This window comes from Lithobates pipiens, unplaced genomic scaffold (assembly GCF_037356315.1).
Source record: "Lithobates pipiens isolate NorthernLeopardFrog02 unplaced genomic scaffold, aLitPip1_a1.2 Scaffold_16, whole genome shotgun sequence".
Taxonomy (NCBI): Eukaryota; Metazoa; Chordata; class Amphibia; order Anura; family Ranidae; genus Lithobates; species Lithobates pipiens.
Genome location: NW_027507748.1, coordinates 596,167,128 through 596,191,551, shown reverse-complemented (window position 1 = coordinate 596,191,551; position 24,424 = coordinate 596,167,128). Strand labels below are relative to the sequence as shown.

The following is a 24,424-nucleotide window of genomic DNA, read 5'->3' as shown; positions in this document are numbered from 1 at the left end:
CCAGGGGGGAGGGGAGGCGCAGATCCCTTCGTTTTATAAAAAGGGTCTAGTGCACTCCCAGGGTTGTATCCCGAGCTTTTGATTGACTCTGTTTTTTCTGTTTTTTCTTTTTTCCTTTCTTTTAGAAAGCTGCGGAAAAAACTAGGTCTACGCATAGCTCTAGAAGGAAGTGTGCCTCCTGTAGGGACATTTTAGGGGAATCTTGGACCAAGGTGTTGTGCAAAGGCTGTATTGACTCCCTTGTTAGGGAAAGGGAATCTGAACAGGAGTCAGGACTAGCAGCTTCAGTTAAAGAGCTCTCGTCCACCTTCTCTTCTTTTAGGTCCCTTTTTGAAAAATTCCAGCTTCCCACGGGTCCATCTCCCCAGGATACAACCCCACCTCTAGCACAGAGTTCTGCCCCGGTCCAACCCCCTAGTGTAGGGGGTACAGAGGTTGCAGGCCCTTCAGGGACAGATAGGGAACTTCCAGACAGTTCCTCTTCTGATTCCGAGGAGGGTTCCGAGGGGGACCAGGATGGGTCCAGGAAAGCCTCCAGATATAAGTTATCCCTTGATGAGGTAGAGGACCTCTTAAAGGCAATTTATACAACCCTCGGTATCCAGACGGATAAAAAGCCCCTTACCCTGCATGACCAAATGTATTCTGGTTTGGGGGAGCCAAAGAGAAGGGTGTTTCCAGTACACGATGTGTTAATGGAAACAGTTAAAAAGGAGTGGCAGGATCCGGAGAGAAAACCCTTTTTATCCAGATCCCTCAAAAGAAGGTTCCCATTTTCAGAGGACCCGGCATGCCTTTGGAATAAAAGTCCCAAGTTGGATGCCGCTTTCTCCCAGGTCTCCAGACACACAGACTTGGCGTTTGAAGACATGGGGGCGTTGGCAGATGTCATGGATAAAAGGATTGACTCTCTGCTTAAAAAGACGTGGGACTCGGCCATTGGCAATCTTAAGCCTGAAATGGCAGTTACAGTTGTGGCTCGCAATTTAGAGCACTGGCTCTCACAGATCCAACAACATATTGAGGCAGGTACAGATAAGGAAACCATTCTGTCATCCTTCCCTACTATGCTGCGAGGGATCTCTTACATAGCAGATGCCTCTGCTGAGTCCGTCCGCATGTCGGGCAGAACGGCGGCTCTAGCCAATTCGGCCAGAAGGGCCCTCTGGCTAAAAACATGGCCAGGGGATAATGCCTCCAAGATAAAACTTTGTGGGATTCCCCTCACGGGGGACCTCCTTTTTGGCCCAGGGCTAGAGACGGTTCTAGACCGGACAGCGGACAGGAAAAAGTCCTTTCCTCTCAAACGGAAAATCCCTGTACCAACAAAGAAGGGGTTTCGTCCACAGGGGCGTAGTGAAACCTCTAAACCAGAGACAAAAAAGAAAACCTGGCCCAAAAAAGGCAGGGGCAGAGGAGGGGCGATTTTTCGCCCTCCTATCCAGCCCAGTAAAACCCAGTGACAGTCCAACTACAGTGGGAGGAAGACTGGGGGCCTTTCTTCCACAGTGGGAAGCAATATCCCCCAATCAATTTATTTTAGGGGTAATAAGAAGGGGGTACATCTTGGAATTCCTAAGACCACCCCCTCAAAGGCTCCTTGTCACGCATCTACCCAGGTGCATGGTAAAGGCCGAGGCCTTGCTAGAAGCTCTGAGGGAGTTAGAGAATCAGGATGTTATTCGCAAGGTCCCGAGAGCAGAAGAGGGAAGGGGGTTTTATTCTCACGTCTTCATAGTAAAAAAACCCTCAGGGAAGTTCAGGCTGATTCTGAACTTAAAGCCTCTAAACGCTTCAGTGACATACAAGAGATTCCGCATGGAATCGATCTTTTCAGTAAAAGCGCTCCTGCCCCACAACTGTTTCATGGTGTCTCTGGACCTAAGGGACGCGTATTTGCACATCCCTATAGCGGAGGCCTCGCAGAAGTTTCTACGCCTTGCCATAGATCTGGGCGGGGAAACAATACATTTTCAGTTTCAGGCCCTGCCATTCGGGCTATCCTCTGCACCCCGCATTTTTACCAAGGTCCTGGCAGAAGCCATGGCCTTTCTTCGGCTCCAGGGGGTATGTGTAATTGCCTACCTGGACGACCTGCTTCTGTTTGCAGCATCCCCAGCTCAGTTGGTCAAGGATCTCAATCTAACCAAAAGGGTCCTTACAGACCTGGGGTGGCTTCTGAACTTGGAAAAATCCAGCCTGATCCCCTCACAACAGATCTCCTATCTAGGTTTTCTGTTGGACTCAACACTGTTGAGAGTTTTTCTGCCAAAAGAAAAGGTACAAAAACTGGACAGTGCGGTGGCCTCTCTTCAAAACAACCAGCTGGTTTCCATAAGGGTTCTGATGTCAGTACTAGGTCTCCTTACATGCACCCTTCCAGCAGTACAGTGGGCAGGGCTACACTTTCGTCCCCTACAAACCTTCATCCTAGGGGTGTGGGACCACAGTCAGGAGGCCCTAGACACCCTGGTACATATTCCCCTCCAGGTAAAAAGATCCCTCTGGTGGTGGAGGAAAGTGACAAATCTGTCGCAGGGTCGTCTGTGGCTCATCCCGGTTTCTCGGGTAGTAACCACAGATGCAAGTGGAAAAGGTTGGGGGGCACATCAGGGCTCCCTTTTGTGTTATTTTTCCGGATCGGATAGTTTTAAAGACCGATCCAGCCTTTTTGCCGAAAGTGGCATCCAGCTTTCATAGAAGCCAGGAAATTGTTTTGCCCTCTTTTTGTCCCAATCCCTCCGGTGAGAAGGAATTAAGATTTCATTATTTAGATGTTAGGAGATGTATCCTACACTATCTGGAACTGACCAAGGCATTCAGAAGGTCAGATTCCTTATTTGTGTTGTTTTCCGGGGCCAGGAAAGGTTGTAAAGCGTCCCGGCGCACTATTGCTAGGTGGCTCAGAGTAGCCATTGAGCAGGCTTATTCAGCAGCAGGGAAAGAAATCCCAGTGGGTATTAAAGCACACTCCACTAGAGCTATGGCAGCCTCCCAAGCAGAAAGAGCAGGAGCTACGCCAGAACAGATCTGCAAAGCAGCAACATGGTCCAGCTATTCCACCTTTGTTAAACACTACAGAGTGGATCTGGTGTCGGCAGGTGAGCAAACCTTTGGGCGGAAGGTTTTGCAAGCTGTAGTCCCACCCTAACTGGTAAGTGCTCGCTTATCCTCTCATAGTGGCTGTCCTGAAAGACGATTAGGGAAAATTAGAGTTACGCTTACCGGTAACGTCTTTTCCAGTAGTCTTTCAGGACAGCCCTAGTTCCCACCCGAAAATTGGGGGGAGTCTTACAAAGACCAGAGCGCAGCAAGATAATAGTATTTGATAAATATGTTATTAATGTGTTCTTGTGTCTCCCCAGCTGGCCGGAGGTATTCTCGATATAACTGAGGTCCGGCAGGGGAAGTAAGAATTTATGGGCTGGCGCAGTGTTTCCAGAGGAAGAGGAGGAGTCTATCTCTCATAGTGGCTGTCCTGAAAGACTACTGGAAAAGACGTTACCGGTAAGCGTAACTCTAATTTTTCAGTTTCTGACACATTAGTCAGATAGATGTTCATATATGTTTCTTTTTTCCTAGGTTCTACAATCATCCTCACTTCCCCTGTTCAGCCAGTGTTACAGGGGGTTATGAGCATGTTCCCGGTCTCATTGGTTGGTCAGGGTGGCAGCACTTTTACCACACAGCCACATCAGGTAATATAAGCCTAACAGCTGCTATTTTAAACTCTGCCTTGTGAAAGGGGGCATTAGTGTGTTGGTGTTCATCATCTGCAAGGACATTTTGGAATTGTAGTGTAAACTGGTTAAATTACATTAAAGCGGGAGTCCACCGGGACTCCGCGTTTTTTTTTTTTTTTTAAAAGCCAGCAGCTACAAATACTGCAGCTGCTGACTTTTAAAATAGTGACACTTACCTGTCCAGCGCGCCCGCGATGTCGGCACCCGAAGCCGATCTCTAGATCGACACTCGAGTGCTGCCGCCACCATCTTGGGTATGGGAATCAGGAAATGGAGCCTTTCGGCTTCATTTCCCGGTTCCCTACTGCGCGAGCCGCGCTGCGCAATGAGGATGGTCCCCGCTGCCTCTGGGATCTGTGTGTTTCCCAGCAGGCAGCGGGGCACTTGCGGGAAGGGGCGGGCACTTGCGGAAAGGGGCGTAAGTTACGCCCCTTTCCGCAGAGAGCTATCCCGGAAGTGGGTGCAGTTACCTGGATTATCCAGGTAACTGCACCCCCCTCCCCCCTGAAAGGTGCCGATTGTGGCACCGGAGGGGGGGAGGGTTCCGATGAGCGGAAGGTCCACTTTAGGGTGGACCTCCGCTTTAAATAAAAAAAAAAAAAAAAAAAAATATATATATATATATATATATATATATATATATATATATATATATATATAAATATATATAAAATTATACTTTTTTTTGTGTGTGTGTATGTGCTGTTAGTATTTTAGACAGAATGATAGAAATGTTTAAAGACGGTCACCTTACATATTCAGGGCAAAGTGACCACATCTTTGTAATGCCTACCATCCGACCAATTTATACTCGCCTCTTCAGATCTCCCCAGCCAATTCTTCCTTTGTTTGAGGTTGCCATCAAAATACCAGGTGTTAGATGGAGTTAAAGCTCAGAGGAAGCAGTGACCATGCTAGAGCCATGCAAATGGCTGTTAGGCCCAAGAACTGCATTATGGGAGTAGAGCATGGCTCCCTCTAAAGCCTAATACACATAGGCTGAATGGCAGGTGACATTGGGCGGTTCAATAAAAACTGGCCAGCATTCGGCCTGTGTGCAAGGCAGCTGATCTGACGGAAGCTGGGCGTTCGGCCGACTTCTGTCAAACATGCATGCTGGAAAACCATCAGCAAATGGTTTAGAGCGCTGACCCGAGTGCTCTGGTGGGGGCGGTATTGGGGTGTTCCCCCTGTGAGAACACAGTAGCTCAGCGGGGAAATCGCAGTACTAACATTTAGAGCTGGGCGATTTTTTTCTTAAAAAAGAAAACGGCGATTTAAAAAAAAAAACTTGATTCACGATTCAAATCGATTTGTTTTTTTTGTTATGGACACCGCGCCAGTCCTGAGGAGCTGCGGGCTGGAGTTTTTAGGCAAGGCCGTGGCGTCCGGCCTCGCGGACTAGGCTGAAGCCAGTGCCTCGCCTAAAAACTCCTGCCCGCAGCACCTTAGGACCGGCGCAGTGGTGAAAAATCGATTTGCTTCCCTGCAATAACACAACAATGTGTGATGCAGGGATCTTTTCCATTGTGCTATTGTATTGTGACAGGGAGACGCTTCTCAATCCCGCCCCTCTTCCCACCAGAGTATATTGATCAACGCTAATCGAATGTTGGTTTTCCAACAAGACTATTTGATAGAAGCTGACTTTTAATATGTGTGTACTGGGCTTTAGAGTCTGTTCTGTTTTAAAGTGATTTATAAAGCTTTGTTTTTTTTTAAAAAAGACGAAAAAAACATTTTATATTTTACATGCTCTGTGCTAGGGTATTGCACATAGTGGCCCCCGATCCCCCTTTTCTGGGGTCCCCCGGCAGCGCTCCTGGCTCCTCCCCTTCTAGAGTGCCCCCACGTAGAGCCGCATTGCATGGGGTCACTCGTGTGGGTGCGCGCCTGAGTATTGCTGCTGTGTCTATTGACACAAACAGCAGGACTCCGGTGTCACATGATTTGATTGACAACAGCAGGAGCCAATGGCTCCTGCTGCTATCAATCTATCCGATGAGGACCGAGACAGCGGCTGGAGCTGCTGGGCTCATTCTCGTCACTGGAACGACCAGGTTCAGATATGAATTGGGGGGGGGGGTGCAGAACAAAAGGTTTTTCACCTTAATGCATAGAATGTATTAAGGTGAAAACCCATGAGGGGTTTGCAACTCCTTTAATATAGATATATGGCATGATTCTTGTGTTATCTGCTTTTAGACAGCATAATGATTGACTGACTGTCATTTCATTGTTTTTTAAATAGTTTAGTAAACACTGGATTATAATTAGAAAAATGTGGTTGACTGGTCCCGAATATCTTTGGCAAATTTATAGCAGTGAGGGGGAGTGTTGGCGAGATTAAAGTTTCTCTTTATGAAATGGTTATTCAATTATTTAACGCCACAAGAATTAGCAACTTGTACTGTTTTTTGTGTTTATTTATTTTATTTTTTCTATGTCTAAAATATTGTTCACATCACCTGTCAAAAATCTATATTTCTTGGCCTTCTAGATTTTGCATGTTCCGGTTTCTAAACCCGTGGTTCCTAAACTTCCTCTGCCTCCGAAGTTTCAGAAGTCTCTACCAAAACCTTCAGCAAACACGGGTACAAACCAGATCAATTTGCCAGAATATGTTTGTTTATGAATGTAGCCTGAAATTGACAGTGTATTGAATCAAGCCATATTTTAAGAAGTTAGTAAAGCGTATCTAAACGCTTCTTACCAATCCTTAAATGTGTTGGCTGTGTTTTCTTTGTTTTGGCTTTTTCCCTGTATTTATACCTAGAGATCTTACTAGTACCACACTTCCTGTGGCTACACTCACTCCTCCACTGTATCTAAAAAGGAACAGCCTAGCCACCCTTGAACAGCAACATTGTGAAAAGGGTAGTGTAAGATGGATCTAAATAGGTTTTATTTTGTTAGTGACTTATATAAAGTCGAACTTCAGCTAACACTTTTTAAAGGGTAACTCAAATTTCGTGGGGGAAAAAAGGGGCAAAAAAAATATATATATAATAAAACTCACTCACACACACTCACACACACACACACACTCACACACACACACACACTCACTCACACACTCACTCACACACTCACTCACTCACTCACACACACACACTCACTCACACACACACTCACTCACACACTCACTCACTCACTCACACACACACACACTCACTCACTCACTCACACACACACACTCACAAAAGTGAGTACACTCCTCACATTTTTGTAAATATTTTATTGTATCTTTTCATGTGACAACACTGAAGAAGTTACTTTGCTACAATGTAAAGTAGTGAGTGTAGAGCTTGTATAACAGTGTAAATTTGCTGTCCCATCAAAATGACTCAACACACAGCCATTACTGTCTAAACTACTGGCAACAAAAGTGAGTACACCCCTAAGTGAAAATGTCCAAATTGGGCCCAAAGTGTCAATATTTTGTGTGGCCACCATTGTTTTCCAGCGCTGCCTTAACCCTCTTGGGCATGGAGTTCACCAGAGCTTCACACACTGCCACTTCCCCATGACGACATCATGGAGCTTGTGGATGTTTGAGACCTTGCGCTCCTCCACCTTCCATTTGAGGATGCCCCACAGATGCTCAATAGGGTTTAGGTCTGGAGACATGCTTGGCCAGTCCATCACCTTTACCCTCAGCTTTTTTAGCAAGGCAGTGGTCATCTTGGAGGTGTGTTTGGGGTCACTATCATGTTGGAATACTGTCCTGCGTCCCAGTCTCTGAAGGGAGGGGATCATGCTCTGGTTCAGTATGTCACAGTACATGTTGGCATTCATGGTTCCCTCAACGAACTATAGCTTCCCAGTGCCGGCAGCACTTGTGGAGTCCCAGACCATGACACTCCCACCACTATGCTTGACTGTAGGCAAGACACACTTGTCTTTGTACCGTTCACCTGGTTCTCGCCACACACGCTTGACACATCTGAACCAAATAAGTTTATCTTGGTCTCATCAGACCACAGGACACGGTTCCAGTAATCCATTTCCTTAGTCTGCTTGTCTTCAGCAAACTGTTGGCAGGCTTTAGAAGATGCTGCCATGCCAAGCAGACCAATTTGATGCACTGTGTGGCGTATGGTCTAAGCACTGACAGGCTGAACACCATATCAAACCACCCCCCCCCCCCCTTTTTTTCAACCTCTGCAGCAATGCTGGCAGCACTCATACATCTATTTCCCAAAGACCAACTCTGGATATGACGCTGAGCACGCCCACTCAAGTTCTTTGGTCGACTGTCCTGTTAAGCTGTTGTATGGTCTTGGCCACCGTGCTGCAGCTCAGTTTCAGGGTCTTCTTATAGCCTAGGCCATTTTTATGTAGAGCAACAATTCTTTTTTTTTCAGATCCTCAGAGAGTTCTTTGCCATGCGGTGCCATGTTGAACTTCCAGTGACCAGTATGAGAGAGTGAGAGCGATAACACCAAATTTAACACACCTTCTCCCCATTCACACCTGAGACCTTGTAACACTGAGTCAAAAGACTCAAAATGGCTAATTGGGCTCAATTTAGACATTTTCACTTAGGGGTGTACTCACTTTTGTTGCCAGCGGTTTAGACATTAATGGCTGTGTGTTGAGTTATTTTGAGGGGACAGCAAATTTACACTCACTACTTTACATTGTAGCAAAGTGTAATTTTATTCAGTGTTGTCACATGAAAATATAAAATATTTACAAAAATGTGAGGGGTGTATATACTTTGTGAGATACTGTATAGCATATACAATTGTGACACAAGTCATATTGTAATTGAATACTACTAAAAAATAATCTTTCCTTTTCAATCTGCAGCTCAGAGTTAAAAGTGGTCTCCCCCGCACGCGCGCATTCCGGTCAAATGTCCCTTCTGCCCAATGCTCTTAAAGGAGAAATTTCAAATTATTTTTTATTTTATTTTATTGCATTTTAGTGTAAATATGAGATCTGAGTTCTTTTTGACCCCAGATCTCATATTTAAGAGGTCCTGTCATGCTTTTTTTTTTTTTTTCTATTATAAAGGATGTTTACATTTCTTGTAATAGGAATAAAAGTGACACAACATTTTTTTTTTTTTTTTTAAAGAACAGTGTCAAAATAATAAAGTAAAATTAAATAAGAAAAAAAAAATGTAAAGCTCCCTGTCGCGATGAGTTTGCGCACAGAAGCGAACGCATAAATGAGTAGCACCCTAATATGAAAACTGTGTTCAAACCACACATGTGAGGTATTGCCGCAATCGGTAGAGCAATAATTCTAGCCCTAGACCTCCTCTGAAACTCAAAACTGGTAACCTGTAGACATTTTTAAACACCACCTATTGAGATTTTTAAGGGTAAAAGTTTGTCGCCATTCCAGGAGTGGGTGCCATTTTGAAGCGTGACATGTTGGATATCTGTTTATTCGGCGTAACATTATCTTTCACGATATAAAAAAAATTGGGCTAACTTTACTGTTGTCTTATTTTTTAATTCAAAAAAGTATTTTTTCCCCCAAAAAAGTGTGCTTGTAAGACCGCTGCGCAAATAAAGTGTGACAAAGTATTGCAGTGACCACCATTTTATTCTCTAGGGTGTTAGAAATATATATATATATATATAATGTTTGGGGGTTCCAAGTAATTTTCTAACAAAAAAATTTTATTTAACTTGCAAAACGCAGAGTCTGAAAAATAGGCCCGGTCCTTAAGTGGTTAAATGAAAAACAAGACTTTTTGATGTAACTTTAAGAAACCACTTCCATTAAATTCACTTTCCAACATGGGTACACCCAAACACACAGTGATTTATTCAGAATAAAAAAAGGTACGGATCTGCAACAAGGATTAAAATCTTTATAATGTACGTAGATCTCCCAGAGAGGATTTTTTTTTTCTGTAAACAAAAGTGGAGTTACTCTTTAAGCAGTTACAGGAACAGTTCTTGCTTAATTGTACCGTTGCAGAACACAGGCTTTTATTAATCAAGACTATTGGTTATATGCTGTCACCTTCAGGTAATGACACTGTCAAAGAGGTTAGGGCAGCCTATAAAACTCTGATACTCCCACAATCAGTTATTTTGCTAGTGTCCTTAGGTGACTGATAACTTCTGTTTACTGAGACCCGGTTTCTGGTTTATAACTAAATTACTTTTACTAGGAAGATTCATTGCTGATCTTTTCACTGAAAAATTACTTTCTGAATCCAGCAGTGTCTACAGTATGATGTTTTCGGATCAGTACCCCTCAGCAGAAGCCTTGGGGACCATACACTGACCCCACGATTTGAAGATGCGGGGCCGGCCTGTCAAGTTGCCTCTGGCCCCTGTGTCTCCACTTGCCCGTTGTACAACGAGGGGCAGTTAGGCTCAGGATGCTCTAAAGCAGTGGTTTTCAACCGGGGTTGGGTTCCGCCAGAACCCAACCCCGGTTGAGAGAGGTCCTCAGGAGTTCCGCAGCGATCTGATTGTCAGGCAACTGACAGGAGGATCGCACAGACACAGGCAGGGAAGCAGCTGGCATCCTATTGGCTGGAGCGTGCTGTTCCCTGCAGGCCCCTCCTCCCCTCTCTCCTTCCTGAGCACGTGACATTATCTGAGGTGGACAGGATAGGAGGAGGATGGGCTGAGGGGGAACAGCGCGCCACTGGAGGAGAAATTAAATGTGCTATAAAGCCAGAAGACGAAGCCGGTACTGTGCCCAGCTGTGTCTCCACCCCCCCCCCCTCCATGTGCCCAACAGTCTGCCCCATTTAATGTCCCCTGTCATGTCCCCCACCCCATGTAATGTGCCCTGCCCCATGTAATGTCCCATGTAATATGCCCTGCCCCTTGTTATGTGCCCTGTAATGTGCTCTGAATGGATCAGCTCTGCAGGAAAAGAGAGCACCAGTTTCACATCAAATAGGTACATTTTAATATGTATTTTATTTAACGCTATTTCTACAAATATTTTTTATCAACAGCTCGCTGATCATACCAATGTTCCGTGAGCTGTAGATGTGAACATTATTTCAGGGGTTCCTCGAGATCTCAAACTTTTTGCCAGGGGTTTCTCCAAGGTAAAAAGGTTGAGAAACACTGCTCTAAAGCTTTCTCTGATTGGACGAGGTGGAGGGGCAGGGCAGAGATGTCATATTCTCCACCTTGTCCAATCAGAGAATGCTTTGCATTTATTCAGAAGATGCAAAGAATTCACTGAATGGCACCCATGCTGAGTGGTGAACCTCCTGTGTTTACAATCATTGGGCCAACTGTTTATCACATGATTCTGAAGCAAGTGGAGATCACTGACAAAAGCAGTGACTGCTTCCGTGATTTCCAGCAGTATCTGCTAGGCATGTCATATACCAAGCTGGACCAATGAAACTGTATAACTGAATTGGGCTGAATTGATTGGCTTGGTTGAGCGCAAGAAAGGGATTTGTGTTACTGGGAAGGGCAGCATTAATATGAACCTCTTGCACTGCTCTGCATTGAAAAAAATACACTTTTGATTTAAGTGATTGAAAACTTTTGACATTACATAAACTTATTAAATTCTGGGTGACTGAGTTTATAGTGCATAAGTAGATTAACAGACACTGCTAAGAAAACAATTATCCATCCTCTGTGTTAACCTCTTTCTATCTGCTGAGCATTTTAAAAAGATCTGTTTTAAAGATTTAATTTATGTAACATTTCCCCTATTATAGGTAAACCATTGTCCAACCCAGCAGCTGATTCCATAAGCCGACCCTCCAGCTTAGTGCAGAGGTCAGTGATCTGGAAATTCTTTGTAGATTCCCCTTTTATTCTTAGCAGAAAGCAGCATTTCTGTAAAATGTAAAATAATGTTCCTTTTTTTTATAGAGAAAATGAGAAAAAGAATTCCACCTCTGAGATTCCGCAGAAAGCTGAGGAAAGGTCCGTACCAGAGACATTAAATACAGTGTCCAAGTCAGTGGAAGCCCATAGGAGAGTGCTTTGCTTTGATGGGTCTTCAACACTGCTTATGTCTAATTCTTCATCTTCGTCAAATGAAAAAAGCCGAAAGGACAAGAATGACACTATACAAAATGATTTGGCCTCCACAGAAGCTGTATCTTCTAAAATTAGCGTGTCCAAAGAAACGAAAAAAAATGAAAGATCAGCTCCTTCATTGGGGAAGAGTTCCCGGGTGGATCAGATGACTGCACAAGCAAAAGATCAACCTGGGGAAAAAAGGCTCACAAGTTTAGGTGGTGCATATGGCGTCAACAAGGAGAATGTGTTGAAGGTAGGAACACAGATTCACCCAGCAGGCCAAATAGACAAAAAAACTACGCCAAGTCAAGATAATTTACGCACAGAAAAAAATATAAAACCACCTCAGGATCCTGTAAGAAAACAGACTTCACTACCTAATATTCTGAGGAGGACACCTCAAAAAATGTCCTCAGAAAGGGTCTGTTCTACCAGCCCCCTAGCAAAACAAGCTAGTCAGCTCTTGCAGGACATGCAGTTTCATAGTCCAAATACAAAGACACTGTCTACTGGAGATGTACCACCACGAACACCAGGAACAGGATTTGAGGACAAGTTCACAGATAATTCTGACCACACACGGACTCCAACGTGTCGACGTTACAATGAGGATGGAGGGACACCCAAACCCATGATGCCTCCTGCAACGCCAGACATGCCTACGTGCAGTCCTGCCAGTGAAGCTGGTAGTGAGAACAGTGTCAATATGGCTGCCCACACGCTAATGATACTGTCTAGGGCCTCTATTGCAAAGACGAGCAGTAGCACACCACTGAAGGACAACACTCATCAATCAAAACCATCCAAAAGTACTGCAAAGAAAAGAAGGCTTGAGGATTCTGATGAACATGAACGGCGATCACATAGAAAAGAGCTTCTAAGCCCTTCAAGCTCTCAGAAAAAGAAAAAAATGAAGGTGGGTAATTACTCTAATTGGCTAATATTTTAAAGTCTACATACTACCGTATTTATTGACGTATAACATGCACCCCAAGTTTAGGAGGGAAGTTTAAGGAAAAAAACCTCAAATTTAAATGCCCATCAATGGAGCCTTATCAGTGTCCATTGCAGCCTTGCCCCAGTGTCATTTACAGACTTTAAAAATGGTGCTGCTGAGATACAGCGCCGGATGTCCTGTGTATCTCGGCAGCTTTCAGGACTGCGAGTGCGGCCGAGAGGCTCACAAAGCACCCACAATTTTACCCTGATTTTAAGGGGGAAAAAGTGTGTGTTTATACGCCGATAAATACGGTATATTTTCTGTGCAAAGTGCTATACATTATAGGCTTTGTATCCACTGTTTGTGAAATAACCTGTATGTATTAGAACCTGTTCGCATCGTTGTATTGCGGTAATGCACGTTGGTAGAATGCAGCATGATTTTGGGTATATTTAGCTAGGGCTGCAACAAACGATTCTTTTCCTAATCGATTAGTTTGGCAATTATTGTTTCGATTAATCAGATAAAATCATTAAAAAAAAACGTTTATTTAAAGTAATAACAAACATTTTGGGGCACTATTCCTCCCGGTAACAACAATAATGGGGCAGCACTATTCTTCCCGCCCCCCACTCCCCCCCCCACAGCAACAGGAAAGCTTTTCTGGTGTGATCAAGGGTAAAGGTTCACTTTTGGGAAGGAGTTAATCCAGTTTGAGAGCCTTTGCAGGATTGGGGCTTGATTTTTCAAGAGTTTTTGTATTAAGTTAAAATGTATAGTTGTTGGAACCATTTGGTGCCTGCAGAGCTCTGTCATGAAATAGAATATATAACTTTACCCATTCAGGGCAAAGGGTCTGGTATTGAGTGGTTAGTTGCCAAGGTGGAGGAAGAAATGAATCTGGTTAAAGTTCAGATATCATCTTGCTTGAAGCTCACACAATTATAAGACAGAGGAGTAGGATGATGGGAGTGGGTAGGGGGTCTCCTTTCTTCTTTTCTTTATCAGAACCTGCCGCTTTGCCTTAAATGGGCATAGTGACCATATCTTTAACTTCAAAGTGTCTCCACTTAAGTGCAGCCAACAATGTTGAATCACTGGTGACGGCGGCAATGACTCTGCGTTGGATGTCACTCATAGGGTTACTATGGGGCATCCATTGTTGGCTGTCTCGCCACTCCTTGGTAGCCGATCATGTGACAGGACCAGAGTGCCCTTAGAATAGATAAGTATTAATTGGAATAGGTTGTAGAAAGGGGGTGGCAGCAGGTTTATACATCAGCCCTTATAAAGGTGGTAGTGCATGCCACTGCTGGAGGAATGGTTAATAACATAAGTGTACTGTCTGCCCTCATGTTGTAAAGCGCTGCGCAAACTGTTGGCGCTATATAAATCCTGTATAATAATAATACTTTCCTCTCCTTGTTTGCACAGAAGCAGCGGAAGAAGAGCACAGACAATTTCCCAACTGGAATGGATGTGGAAAAGTTCTTAATGACCCTTCATTATGATGAATAATTTTGGACTCTGACTTCAACCTGCACAAAGTACCTTATAGCAGCCGTCATGCTAAACATTATGTGTAGATATGTATGTAAATAAACCTGTGACTTCTGTAGGGTCACGTGTTTTGTAATATGTAATTAAGGCACTTGCTTTGTTGCTGCCATGTTTGTTTGAGCTGTATATATTGTATACCTGTGACAAGCATTTGAAAAAACACAAAAGTACTTAGAGTGTGTGTAATATATATATATATATATATATATATATATATATATATATATATATATATATATATATATATATATATATATAGCCAGTTTTGGATAGGATTAATACCCCCTCTGGTATTTTTTTTCTGTCTGTGTTGTGGAAATTTTACACATTTCCTTGCCTGGAGATGCAACAAGAAAGTAGTAAGAGGAGAATCTCCCCAAAAATAGGAGGAATTCCCCTCTTAGAAGACTTTTCATCAACTCTCACTTTCATGACAACCCTAAAAATTTCAATTTTCTGTCTTGTAATGGTCACCAGGACAAATAGAGAGGGTGAGTTTCTCTGGCTAGGGCACAGATTGCGATAACTTGGTGGGGGTGTCTAACCTTTTATCTGCTCTATCCAAAACAAAAAAAAGGTTTGTCTTTACATTCACAATAAATATAACACAGAAAAAGGATATGATAATGCTCTTTGTGGCACCTTCTTAGCTGAAATTATACAACTATAGCAATTCTTATAACGCCCTCTACCCAGCGTCTCCTCCTCCTCCTCCTCCTCCTCCTGCACGTAACTTCAAGACGTCTTTCAACGTAACATCCACAGGTAGGGTACTTTCACACTGCCTAGCACCGCAAGTATTAATGGTGCTTTACTGCTGTTGTAGTGGCCATTTTTGGCCACTAGCAGGGGGGGGCTTTTGAGCCCCGCGAGCAGCTGAAGAAATTGTTAAAAGAGCCTGTGTTACGGCAGTGCCGAAGTGCTTTGCAGGCACTTCGGCAGTGCTGCCCATTCCTTTCAATGGGCAGGTATGCACCGCTCCTGCACTGCCTCAAAGATGTTGCTTGCAGGACTTTTTTTTTTTCCCTCGTCCTGCAAGTACACCGCCCCACTGTGAAAGCACTCAAGCTTTCGCACTGGGGAGGCATGAGATGTGCTTTTCGGGTGCTATTTTTTTTAGCAGAAAAGCGCCTCAGTGTGAAAGTAGTAGTATGTTATGTTGCAAAAACTACTACTTCCTTGTTCAGAAACACTCTAATGTCCCAAACTCTACACAGATCTCTCCGAAGCACTCCCTCCTCGCATTTACCCAGCTATGTCTGTTATTGCAAGGACCAAACTCTACTACTACTGGGCTGTTGATTCATTATCCAACTCTTCAAAAGAACAAGAACTACTGAAACAGTACTTCCATGTACTGGTTTTGTCTATAAAATAAACTTATAAAAATATATGTACAAGGTAGTTTCTTGATACTTAAAATATTACATTAAAAAAAAACATCGCCAATCATCACTACTAGGTTTCCTCCCCCACCCCCTCAGTTCTGCCAGCACACCTCATCATCGCTGGCAACTACACTCAATTCAGATGAGATAAACTAATCTAAAGCACCAAATTTACTGCATTTCAAGCCCAACCTGCACTCTTTTCAGAAACCTGATCTATAAAGCAAAGGCTTCTTCTCTTTTTACATTCATAAACCCCATCCTCCTCACAGGTAGCAGTTCAGATTAAATTATATATTAGGACGTCTTGCGTGATAATTTTTTATTGTGTAGGGGGGGGGGGGGGGGGAGGCGGGAGGCAATCATACAGTGTCACAAACTCCATTCCTTCATTACCTTCTCAATGCCCATAAACATCAGATGGTTTGGATTGCTGGCACGTTTTTCAGCAAAATGGGCTGTTGCACAGGGAGAGATTCACTATGGGGACTCTCACATCTAGCAGCGCCGGGTTTTGGTGATAAAAACACTGCTATTTTTTTTAGCTGCGCTTTACTGTTTTTGCGGCTCTTTTCGGCCACTAGCGGGGCGCTTTTAAACAAAAAAAAGGTTAAAAGCACTGATTCGGTGTCGCTGCCCATTGATTCCAATGGGCAGGGGTGCTGTAGGAGTGGTGTATACTCCGCTCCTACAGTGCCTCAACAATGCTGCTTGCAGGACTTTTTGGAGTGTCCTGCCAGCGCACCGCTCCAGTGTGAAAACCCTCTGGCTTTTTCATTGGAGTGGGAGGATTATTTTTATATTTTTAGAGCTATAGTTCCTGTAAAGCACCTCGGTGTAAAAGGGGTCAAAGGCCAGTGTACTCAGAATCTGGTGCAGCTATGCATGGTAGCCAATTGGCTTCTAACTTCAGCTTGTTAAATTAAGCTTTAACAAGCCGATTGGTTTGCATCCGATTTTGCGCACTCCAGTTTTTGTAAATGAACCCCTGTGACTTTTCAATTCTGCTTATGTTTCTCATGTGTTCCTTAATGTGAACATGTAACCATCTCTTTGTTCTCCCTATACTCTTATAGTGCAGTGATGGTCGAACCTTGGCACCCCAGATGTTTTGCAGAGTGCATGAGCATCATGGGAAATGTAGTTCCAAAACATCTGGGGTGCCAAGGTTCACTACTATAGGGGATAGCTACATGCTAGAAGTCATACGACTCCGAGTTACAAGTTATGCACTGATTAATACACATTAACTACTTAATCCTCCCCTGTTCAGAAACCCACATTAATATTTCTGTAACAAGTTCCTGGCTATTTAAATGGCCCAGCAGTTCTGTTTTGTTAATGACTTTGTATTAAAAGAAAATCTTTAGTTTTTTTATCTGAGTTTTTTTTTTCCCTCTGACAATACTTGCTTCTTATCTGTGTAAAATGTATTGGCTTGCTCTGTCTTTTGTATAATAATGATTCAAGTATCATTGTGCAGTTCTTCCGTAAGTAAATTTTTTTTCTTTTTCAGTAAGGGCCACAGGAATTTAGAAACTGTTGAGTTATACTACTGACCACAGGAGGCTTTTGTACACTGGCAAAACAAAAACATTTGGGTCAGTTTAGTATGGTCCCTTCTACTCCCAGCATGCTTCAGTTTTTGCTTGGTCTTTCCTCTGCTTGATTTTGGAGTGCCATACCCAGACCCCACTGCCCTCTGGATGAGCGAAAAAAAAAAAGATATCTGGCACTCTTCAAAGAGGGAAAATAAATGTACCCTAGAAGGACAAAATGACAGCTGAGAAACAAATGTAACGCCTTGAAAGTTAACTAGTATCACTCAACTGTAAACATAGTATCTGTCTAATGTAGCTAGCATAAGCAAACCATGAAACAATTGACAACTCAAAAGCTATAATTTGGAGGCTGTGGGCATCTATTAACAGGCAACTAACGGCTGTGCAAAGCTGCACGTTTGTAAAATGTGAAACGAGTAAATGAGGGGACTCGTCCATAGGTGGTGGTTTGTTCTTTTCCGCTTTGTGTTCTACTTCTGGAAGTGGCAATATAAAACCCCGTGGTCCATTATTTATATCCTCGGCGTAATTCCCCCAGCTGGCAACATTTGGAGTCACGGGAATGGCCCCTTCACCCAGAGATGTTTCAGAACATTGGTCACAGCAGGGGTATGTGGACCCATCTGACCTTCAGGTTCAGCAACAAACTGGACAGGTTTGACTCTAGGTATTCTGTAGCAAAAGCAGTGGTTGCTGCTCTGGTGACTCTGAAGCAGAAGAGGAAAGGCATAAAACTGGGTGAACTGCACTCAATCAAGATGAAGGGCATACAGGTGATTGTCATAGCTCCCACGTAGATCATATTCTCTACCAGATCATCCACATCTTCTGCCTCAGGGACCAATTTATTATCCTGCTTCTAAAGCACTAGTTTTTAATGTCTTAATTTCTGAGCGTGAGACAGACTTCTCTGAATCTGTAACACCCACAAAAAAAAAAAAAAAAAACTAGGAAATCTACTTCCCAAAAGGACTCGCATTGGACGTGAAATGTTTATTCTGCTTTTTGGAAGGTGGGATACATTCATGCCAGTAAAATTAGTTGGATAAGTTCTGGTCTTTTTGCAGATGAGCCTGAACTGGCAATTGGCCCTGCACACCATCAAGCAAAAGAGATTTTGTTTAACCACTTCCCATCCTGCCATATAGCAAAATGATGAGCACAAAATCGTATTTTTTTTTTGGTTTAATAAATGTTTATTGAAACAGTAGAGACAAACGGCAGACAGTGAACAGAAAAATCAGTGGTACATATAAAATGGTACTGGTTACCTGAACATTAGTGGCCTCTAAAAGCCAGGTAGCCAGCCACCTGCATCTTCTAGGTACTACATTTTATGTTCCATGATCGTTAACATTTCAGAATGGTATTATTCGGATTGTACATCTTATGCTGCTGAATTTCATGATTGGTGGTGTGCCCATCTGACTCACTGCATCTCCGATCCTGGTTAAGGGCCTGATGTAGGCTTTTTATCATGTGATCAGCTGTGTCCAATCACAGCATAAACTAGAAAAGCCATTTATTGGCTTTTCCTCTAGTCACACTGACATATGCAAGTAGAGGAGAGCTCTCCTGCTGTTGGGGGGCTCCTGTGCTAATAACGAGACCATCAGTGGGTGCCCACTGGAGCTAATCGGTATCCATAAAGACAAAGCTTCCTTATTTACAAAGGATAAAAAAAAATTTGTTTTTTTATATATAAATATCACCTTTGTGATATGGGGTGGCTCCCCATCTGTATTGCTGTCTTTAAACCAATCGCCTATCCATTCAAGATTTGTTATCACCTGTGAAATAAGTTTCTGAGCTGGCTATCTTGTAAAGAACCCTTCTTGGTCTTACACAGGGACAAGGTGATGTTGAGGCCAATAATTTCCTTTTCTGCTTAAAGTGTAAGTTCACCACCTTTACTGAAAAGGTGTAAGGTGGCCTTACACGGGACCCCAGTCTTGTTTTGCAATGCAATTCTAATAGTGCAGCAGATGGTCTATATAGTTAATATTTAATGCTAAACCATCCCCCTTCCTTTCATAAGCAACTGAATATTGTTCAGTCATTCCTGCTTCTCATTAAATAAGCCATCTCAGCTCCATATTACATTACCTGTATAAGGAATTGATAAAAAAGACCATGTTCAATAACCACTAATCTCCACACTCTCAAGTTTGATTTACTAGCAGCATGTAAAAAAAAAAAAAAAGTACACACATTTATTATGTTAGATAAGACTGTAAAAACTGCACATTTTTTAGGATTAGTTTAATCAGAGCACAAAAAAAGGTTCTTGGGCATTACCACCCTTGCTGCATTTTTTCACAGACCTAATAGCAATAAAAAAAAAATTAAAGATGATTTGGCACAGGATGGTCTTATGCATTATAAAATTCATGCCATACTTGGGAATATTCCAGAAGACAGACCATCCCTGTCCAGTTCCACTGATTATGACAGTATTTAGGCCTTGTACATTTGAGTTTGTTGGTTTTTATACAATGTACAGCAAGCTTAATACAATCCCCTTGCAAAACTTCCAGGTTTGATTATAGGGCACAATTACATTGACCTAGAATCCACTTATAATGAATTGAGATCGCAAAAAGACAGTGCATCAGGTTACCAGTGAAACTCAATACAGTGCATCCAGAAAATATTCACAGCACTTGTGGTAAATTCAGTTGATTGGAAATTCACACACCTGTCTATATAAAAAGGTCCCACAGTTAGTGAATGTCAGAACACAAGTCAACCCATGAAGTCCAAGAAATTGTCTGTAGCCCTCAGAGACAGGATTGTATTGATGCACAGATCTGGGGAAGGGTACAGAAAAATGTCTGCAGCATGGATGGTCTCAATGAGCACAATGGCCTCCATCCATAAAATGAAAAGTTTGGATAACAGGAATGTGTCCAAGAGCAAGCCGAACTGCGATCGGCGTAAGGGCCTTTGTCAAAATGACCATTTGGTTTATTGGTCACCTTGACTGAGCTCCAGCGTTTCTAGGTGAAGAGCAAAACCTTCCACAAGATCGACCATATAGGCCTGATTGCTGTAGAGTGGCCAGACGGAAGCCACAACAGCCTGCCTGGAGTTTACCAAAAAGGGACCTGAAGGACTCAGACCATGAGAAACAGATTCTCTGGTCTAAAGAAACAAAAAGAGTGAACACTTTAGTCTGAATGGCAAGTGTCATGTCTGGAGAAAACCAGGCCCAGCTCATCACCTGGCCACTACCACCCTCAGAGAAGCATGGTGGTGACAGCATCATGCTGTGGGGACATTTTTCAGTGGCAGGAACTGGGAGAATAGTCAGAATCAAGAAGATGAATGCACCAATGTACAGAGACCTCCTTAAAAACCTGCTCCGGTGCGCTCTGGACCTCAGACTGGGGTGAAGATTCATCTTCCAACAGGACAACGACCCGAAGCACACAGCCAAGATAAAAAAAGAGTGGCCACAGGACAACTGAATGTCCTTGAGTGACCCAGACTTGAAACAAAATTGAACATCTCTGGAGAGATCTGAAAATAGCCCATCTAACCTGATGGAGCTTGAGCGTTCCGGCAAAGAAAAATGTGAGAAAGTGCCCAAAATAGGTATGCCAAGCTTGTAGCGTCATACTCAAAAAGCCTTAAAGCAGTAATTGGTGCCAAAGGTGCTTCAACAAAGTATTGAGCAAAGGCTGTGAATACTTCTGTACATGGGATTTTTTTCTTCATTTTTGTAATTAATAAATTTGCAAAGATTTCAAACAAACTTTTCACGTTGTCATTATGGGGCATTTGTAGAATTTTGAGGAAAATAATGAACTTAATCCATTTTAGAATAAGGCTGTGTAACCTAACAAAATGGAAGGGAAGTGCTGTGAACACTTGCACTGTATCCCAATATATAATGAATTACAGTGCTCCCTGCAATACTAAGTGGGAAGGAGTAGTGCTCATAAATTTTATACTCTAGAGCAGCCTTTCAACCAGGGTGTCTTGGCAAAATGCCTACAAACTTCTAAATAAATTATACACAAAACAGGTGGGTCAAGTCTGTTTTAGTTACACAAAGCCACAGGTTTTCATTGTGCATCATTACAACCTTCTAGCTGGCATCATCCCAACAACCAAGGATGCCATTGATTGATGATGACATTGAGCACCCGCACAGCATCCATATTTCCCCCTGCCCCTTTCTGTCACCATTGGGATCTCATTAGCTTAGTGAGAAACGAAGGCAAAAAGAAACACTGGGATACTAGTCAGTACCAGTGTGCATTTTGCTTTGGAAGAATAAAATACTTAAAATGTTGGGTCCTTTGTAGGTGGATGGTGCTGCATTATGTGAAACTTATTTTAATGCTTTACATTTAGAATGGGGGTGCCGCATGTGCATTTTAAAGGGTGCCTAGCCAGATAACTAGCATTTTCAAGAGGTTGTCAATAACAGCAGTCCCAGATTTATCACAGAATGTTTATTTTGAAAAGGTACATTACCAGTTTTGGGGCACAATTTCTAAAGAATGTGCTACTCCATGTGCTGGCCACAGTACAAAACTGCAATTTTGTCACAAAAACTATGCAGAAAGTGGGGGATATGCGATTGGCCGATTCAATTTTAGCACAGGTCACAGAATCAAATGCTAAGCTTTTGGGTGACTTATCCAGAACAGATATGTATTCAGCCCTCCTATCAGTGGAAGTTTATATATTGTGATTAACGCTTTTCAGAATTAGGAGTATATTTAATGGGAGTTTAGCATTGCAGGAAAAAGCATTTTTTGTGGGATGAGAATGGTGGCCATTACACATTTTGTATTCTCCTTCAGCATCTGTAACCACTATCCACATAGGGAGAGAAGGATTCCTTGCAGGACAGCTTAAGCTGCTTTTCACTCTATGGAGGGGAGACATTGCAGTCTGGAGTACCAAGAAACAGTCCATGCTGGCAGAGGATTCCTTGTGAACCAATGCCAAACTGTGGTTGCTGCTTGAGGTTCCAACAGGTTCTCTTCTATAATAAACAGCCTCAGCCCAGGCTCCAACCAGGCACATCCTACCCACAGATGCTTTTGATTTCCAGTTTCACAGGAGGATACAGAGAAAACAGCCTGAAGCTCGACTTATGTTCTAAACTAGCCCCCACCAAACAAACAGACTTGAACCAGGCATAGTAGATTGGACTTTTAGGTTGTAAGCTCCATAAGCAAGGTCCATATTGTAACCTTTACTGTCTCCCTTGTAAAGCACTGCCCAACTACTGGCACTATATAAATCCAGTATAATAATATACATCTATGTTACATATCTTAACAAGCGTGCCAACACACACCTACCACCTAAATCTTGGTCATCCTTCAACCTATTTTGGGGAGCTGCGTTCCACTAAAGATCAAAATTGCTTTAATTTACAGATAAATGAATACAACCAACACCAACTTTAGATATGAAAGTCAAGTTTATGGTAATACTAAAGAGAAGATCCTGCACAATTGTAGAAAAAGGCTGTTTATTTGTTCATAGTTTATCACTTGATGATCTCACCACAGCATTTGCGGCACTGCTGGAAAACTAGTTAAACTTGAGAAGCACATGAAGTGTACAAATTGGCCATTTGTGGTTCCATTGTGGAAGAGGGTGTGTACATTCAGTCCAAGGATTTAACATTGCTGTATGCCTAGCAACCCTACACCAAACTTTAGAAGGTTTTTATGCAGAGGAAGCTGGTTTGAGAAAAAAAAAAAAAAAAAAAAAAAAAAAAAAAAAAAAAGCACCTGTATTGAGATGTATATCCCCTGTCCTGCAGGCCAATGATTCCTGCAGAAATCCCACCGTTCACAGCTGTGGCCTTCCAGTGCTGCATCAGTGAAGGGAGAATGTCTACAGCGACCGGCTGACAGGACCCGGGTTATACTTCACCACAGGTTTAAATAGATGCTGCATTTTGTCTAAACATTTATTTTCACCAAACTTCAGCTTTAAGGTGTGTTGGTGGGATAATTTATGGTTTACCAGTGTAGAGTGTTTATTGCACTGGTCTTTCTGCTGAAATGTAATAACACAATTACAGCAACAGTGTTGCAGTCGTTAAAGGTTCAGACTTGAACTCCCTTCCAGTGGGCCAGGTAAGGTTTATGGTGTTCTTTACCAAATGAGAAATAGGCTGCTGAATCACAAGAAAAGCTCCAGCTTCGGAGTGGAGATGGATGTAACAGATTAAGCCAGATTACAAACTGTGCCAAGTATGGTTCATTGTTCTGCTGTTACAGTTTCTCAATGAGGATGGCAGAAGCTCCTCCACCACCATTACAGATTCCAGCAACACCAAACTCTCCCTTCTTCAAAGCATGAGCCATGTGTCCAACAATTCTGGCCCCAGACATCCTGCAAAGAACACATACAAAATATATTTGTTACAGTAAAAACAGCACAATGCACAATCAGCTTCAAACAACCAGACTTTAGCTTTTGATGGTAAAAAGGATTCCAGATTTACTATTGCTTTAAATAGTTTGGTCCTAGCTGGCCCAAACAAATGATTTCCATCACAGAACAGCTGAGATGCTGTAGCAGCATTAGCTACATGCTGTAGGCAGAGCTGCGTTTTGACAGAATTTCAAGATCCACTCTGCAGCCAGATAGAGATCAAGCAGTCTAAAGCCCCATACACACTATCAGATTGTCTGCTGATTTTTTACTTCAGGTTTACCAAAACCATGTAGTACAAGGGCCTGCCTGATTGCATACACATTGAAACCCCTAAGGTTTGACCTCATATTATATGGTTTTGGTAAATCTGATGGAAAAAAAAAAAAAAAAATCTGCAGAAAATCTGATATTGTGTATGGGGCTTTAGTGCAGGTCCACCATTTAGGAGAGGACTTGTCATTTTTATCACTGCAAGGCCATTGGCCAAGGTAGAGAGACAAGCAGAAGATCTCCACTTTGCGCAATCAAAAGGAAGCCTTGTATTTAGTGCGAGTGGCACTTTCCATATCTTTGTACATTGCATCTGCTGAAACGCTTTTTTTTCCCATTCATCTCCACTCCCTGCTGACACCGGCTGTAAAAGGGAGTTCCATATTTACTGCTCTAGCAATACAGATCCTCTTACATTGTTTAACCACTTGAGATCCGCGCTATTGCCAAATGACGGCATTAGCGCGGATCTACTTTTCCGGGACTACGTCTATTGACGTCGTCCCGGTTACGAGCGGCCTGCGCGCCCCCTGAGGGGCGCGCTCTGTGATCGGCGAGTCCA

The 24,424-nt window shown here is 42.9% G+C and overlaps 2 protein-coding genes across 4 annotated transcripts in view; one reads left to right on the top strand and one right to left on the bottom strand.

Moving 5' to 3' along the window:
• Positions 1–19,779, top strand: part of NPAT (nuclear protein, coactivator of histone transcription) — an 84,306-nt gene extending 64,527 nt beyond the window's left edge. The window contains exons 14-18 of one of the 2 annotated variants that reach the window (XM_077483956.1): positions 3,583–3,698; positions 6,244–6,337; positions 11,416–11,476; positions 11,573–12,641; positions 14,103–19,779. In XM_077483956.1, coding sequence (XP_077340082.1) covers positions 3,583–3,698; positions 6,244–6,337; positions 11,416–11,476; positions 11,573–12,641; positions 14,103–14,183 — 1,421 coding nt within the window. In that variant the 3' untranslated portion in view covers positions 14,184–19,779. Of the gene's footprint in view, positions 1–3,582; positions 3,699–6,243; positions 6,338–11,415; positions 11,477–11,572; positions 12,642–14,099 lie in introns of both variants that reach the window. The other variant, XM_077483955.1, reaches the window with a different exon arrangement.
• A 2,823-nt stretch (positions 19,780–22,602) lies between these two features.
• ACAT1 (acetyl-CoA acetyltransferase 1) overlaps positions 22,603–24,424 on the bottom strand; it is a 46,112-nt gene continuing 44,290 nt past the window's right edge. For both annotated transcript variants that reach the window (XM_077483958.1, XM_077483957.1), the window contains exon 12: positions 22,603–23,547. In XM_077483958.1, coding sequence (XP_077340084.1) covers positions 23,427–23,547 — 121 coding nt within the window. In that variant the 3' untranslated portion in view covers positions 22,603–23,426. The remainder of the gene's footprint in view (positions 23,548–24,424) is intronic.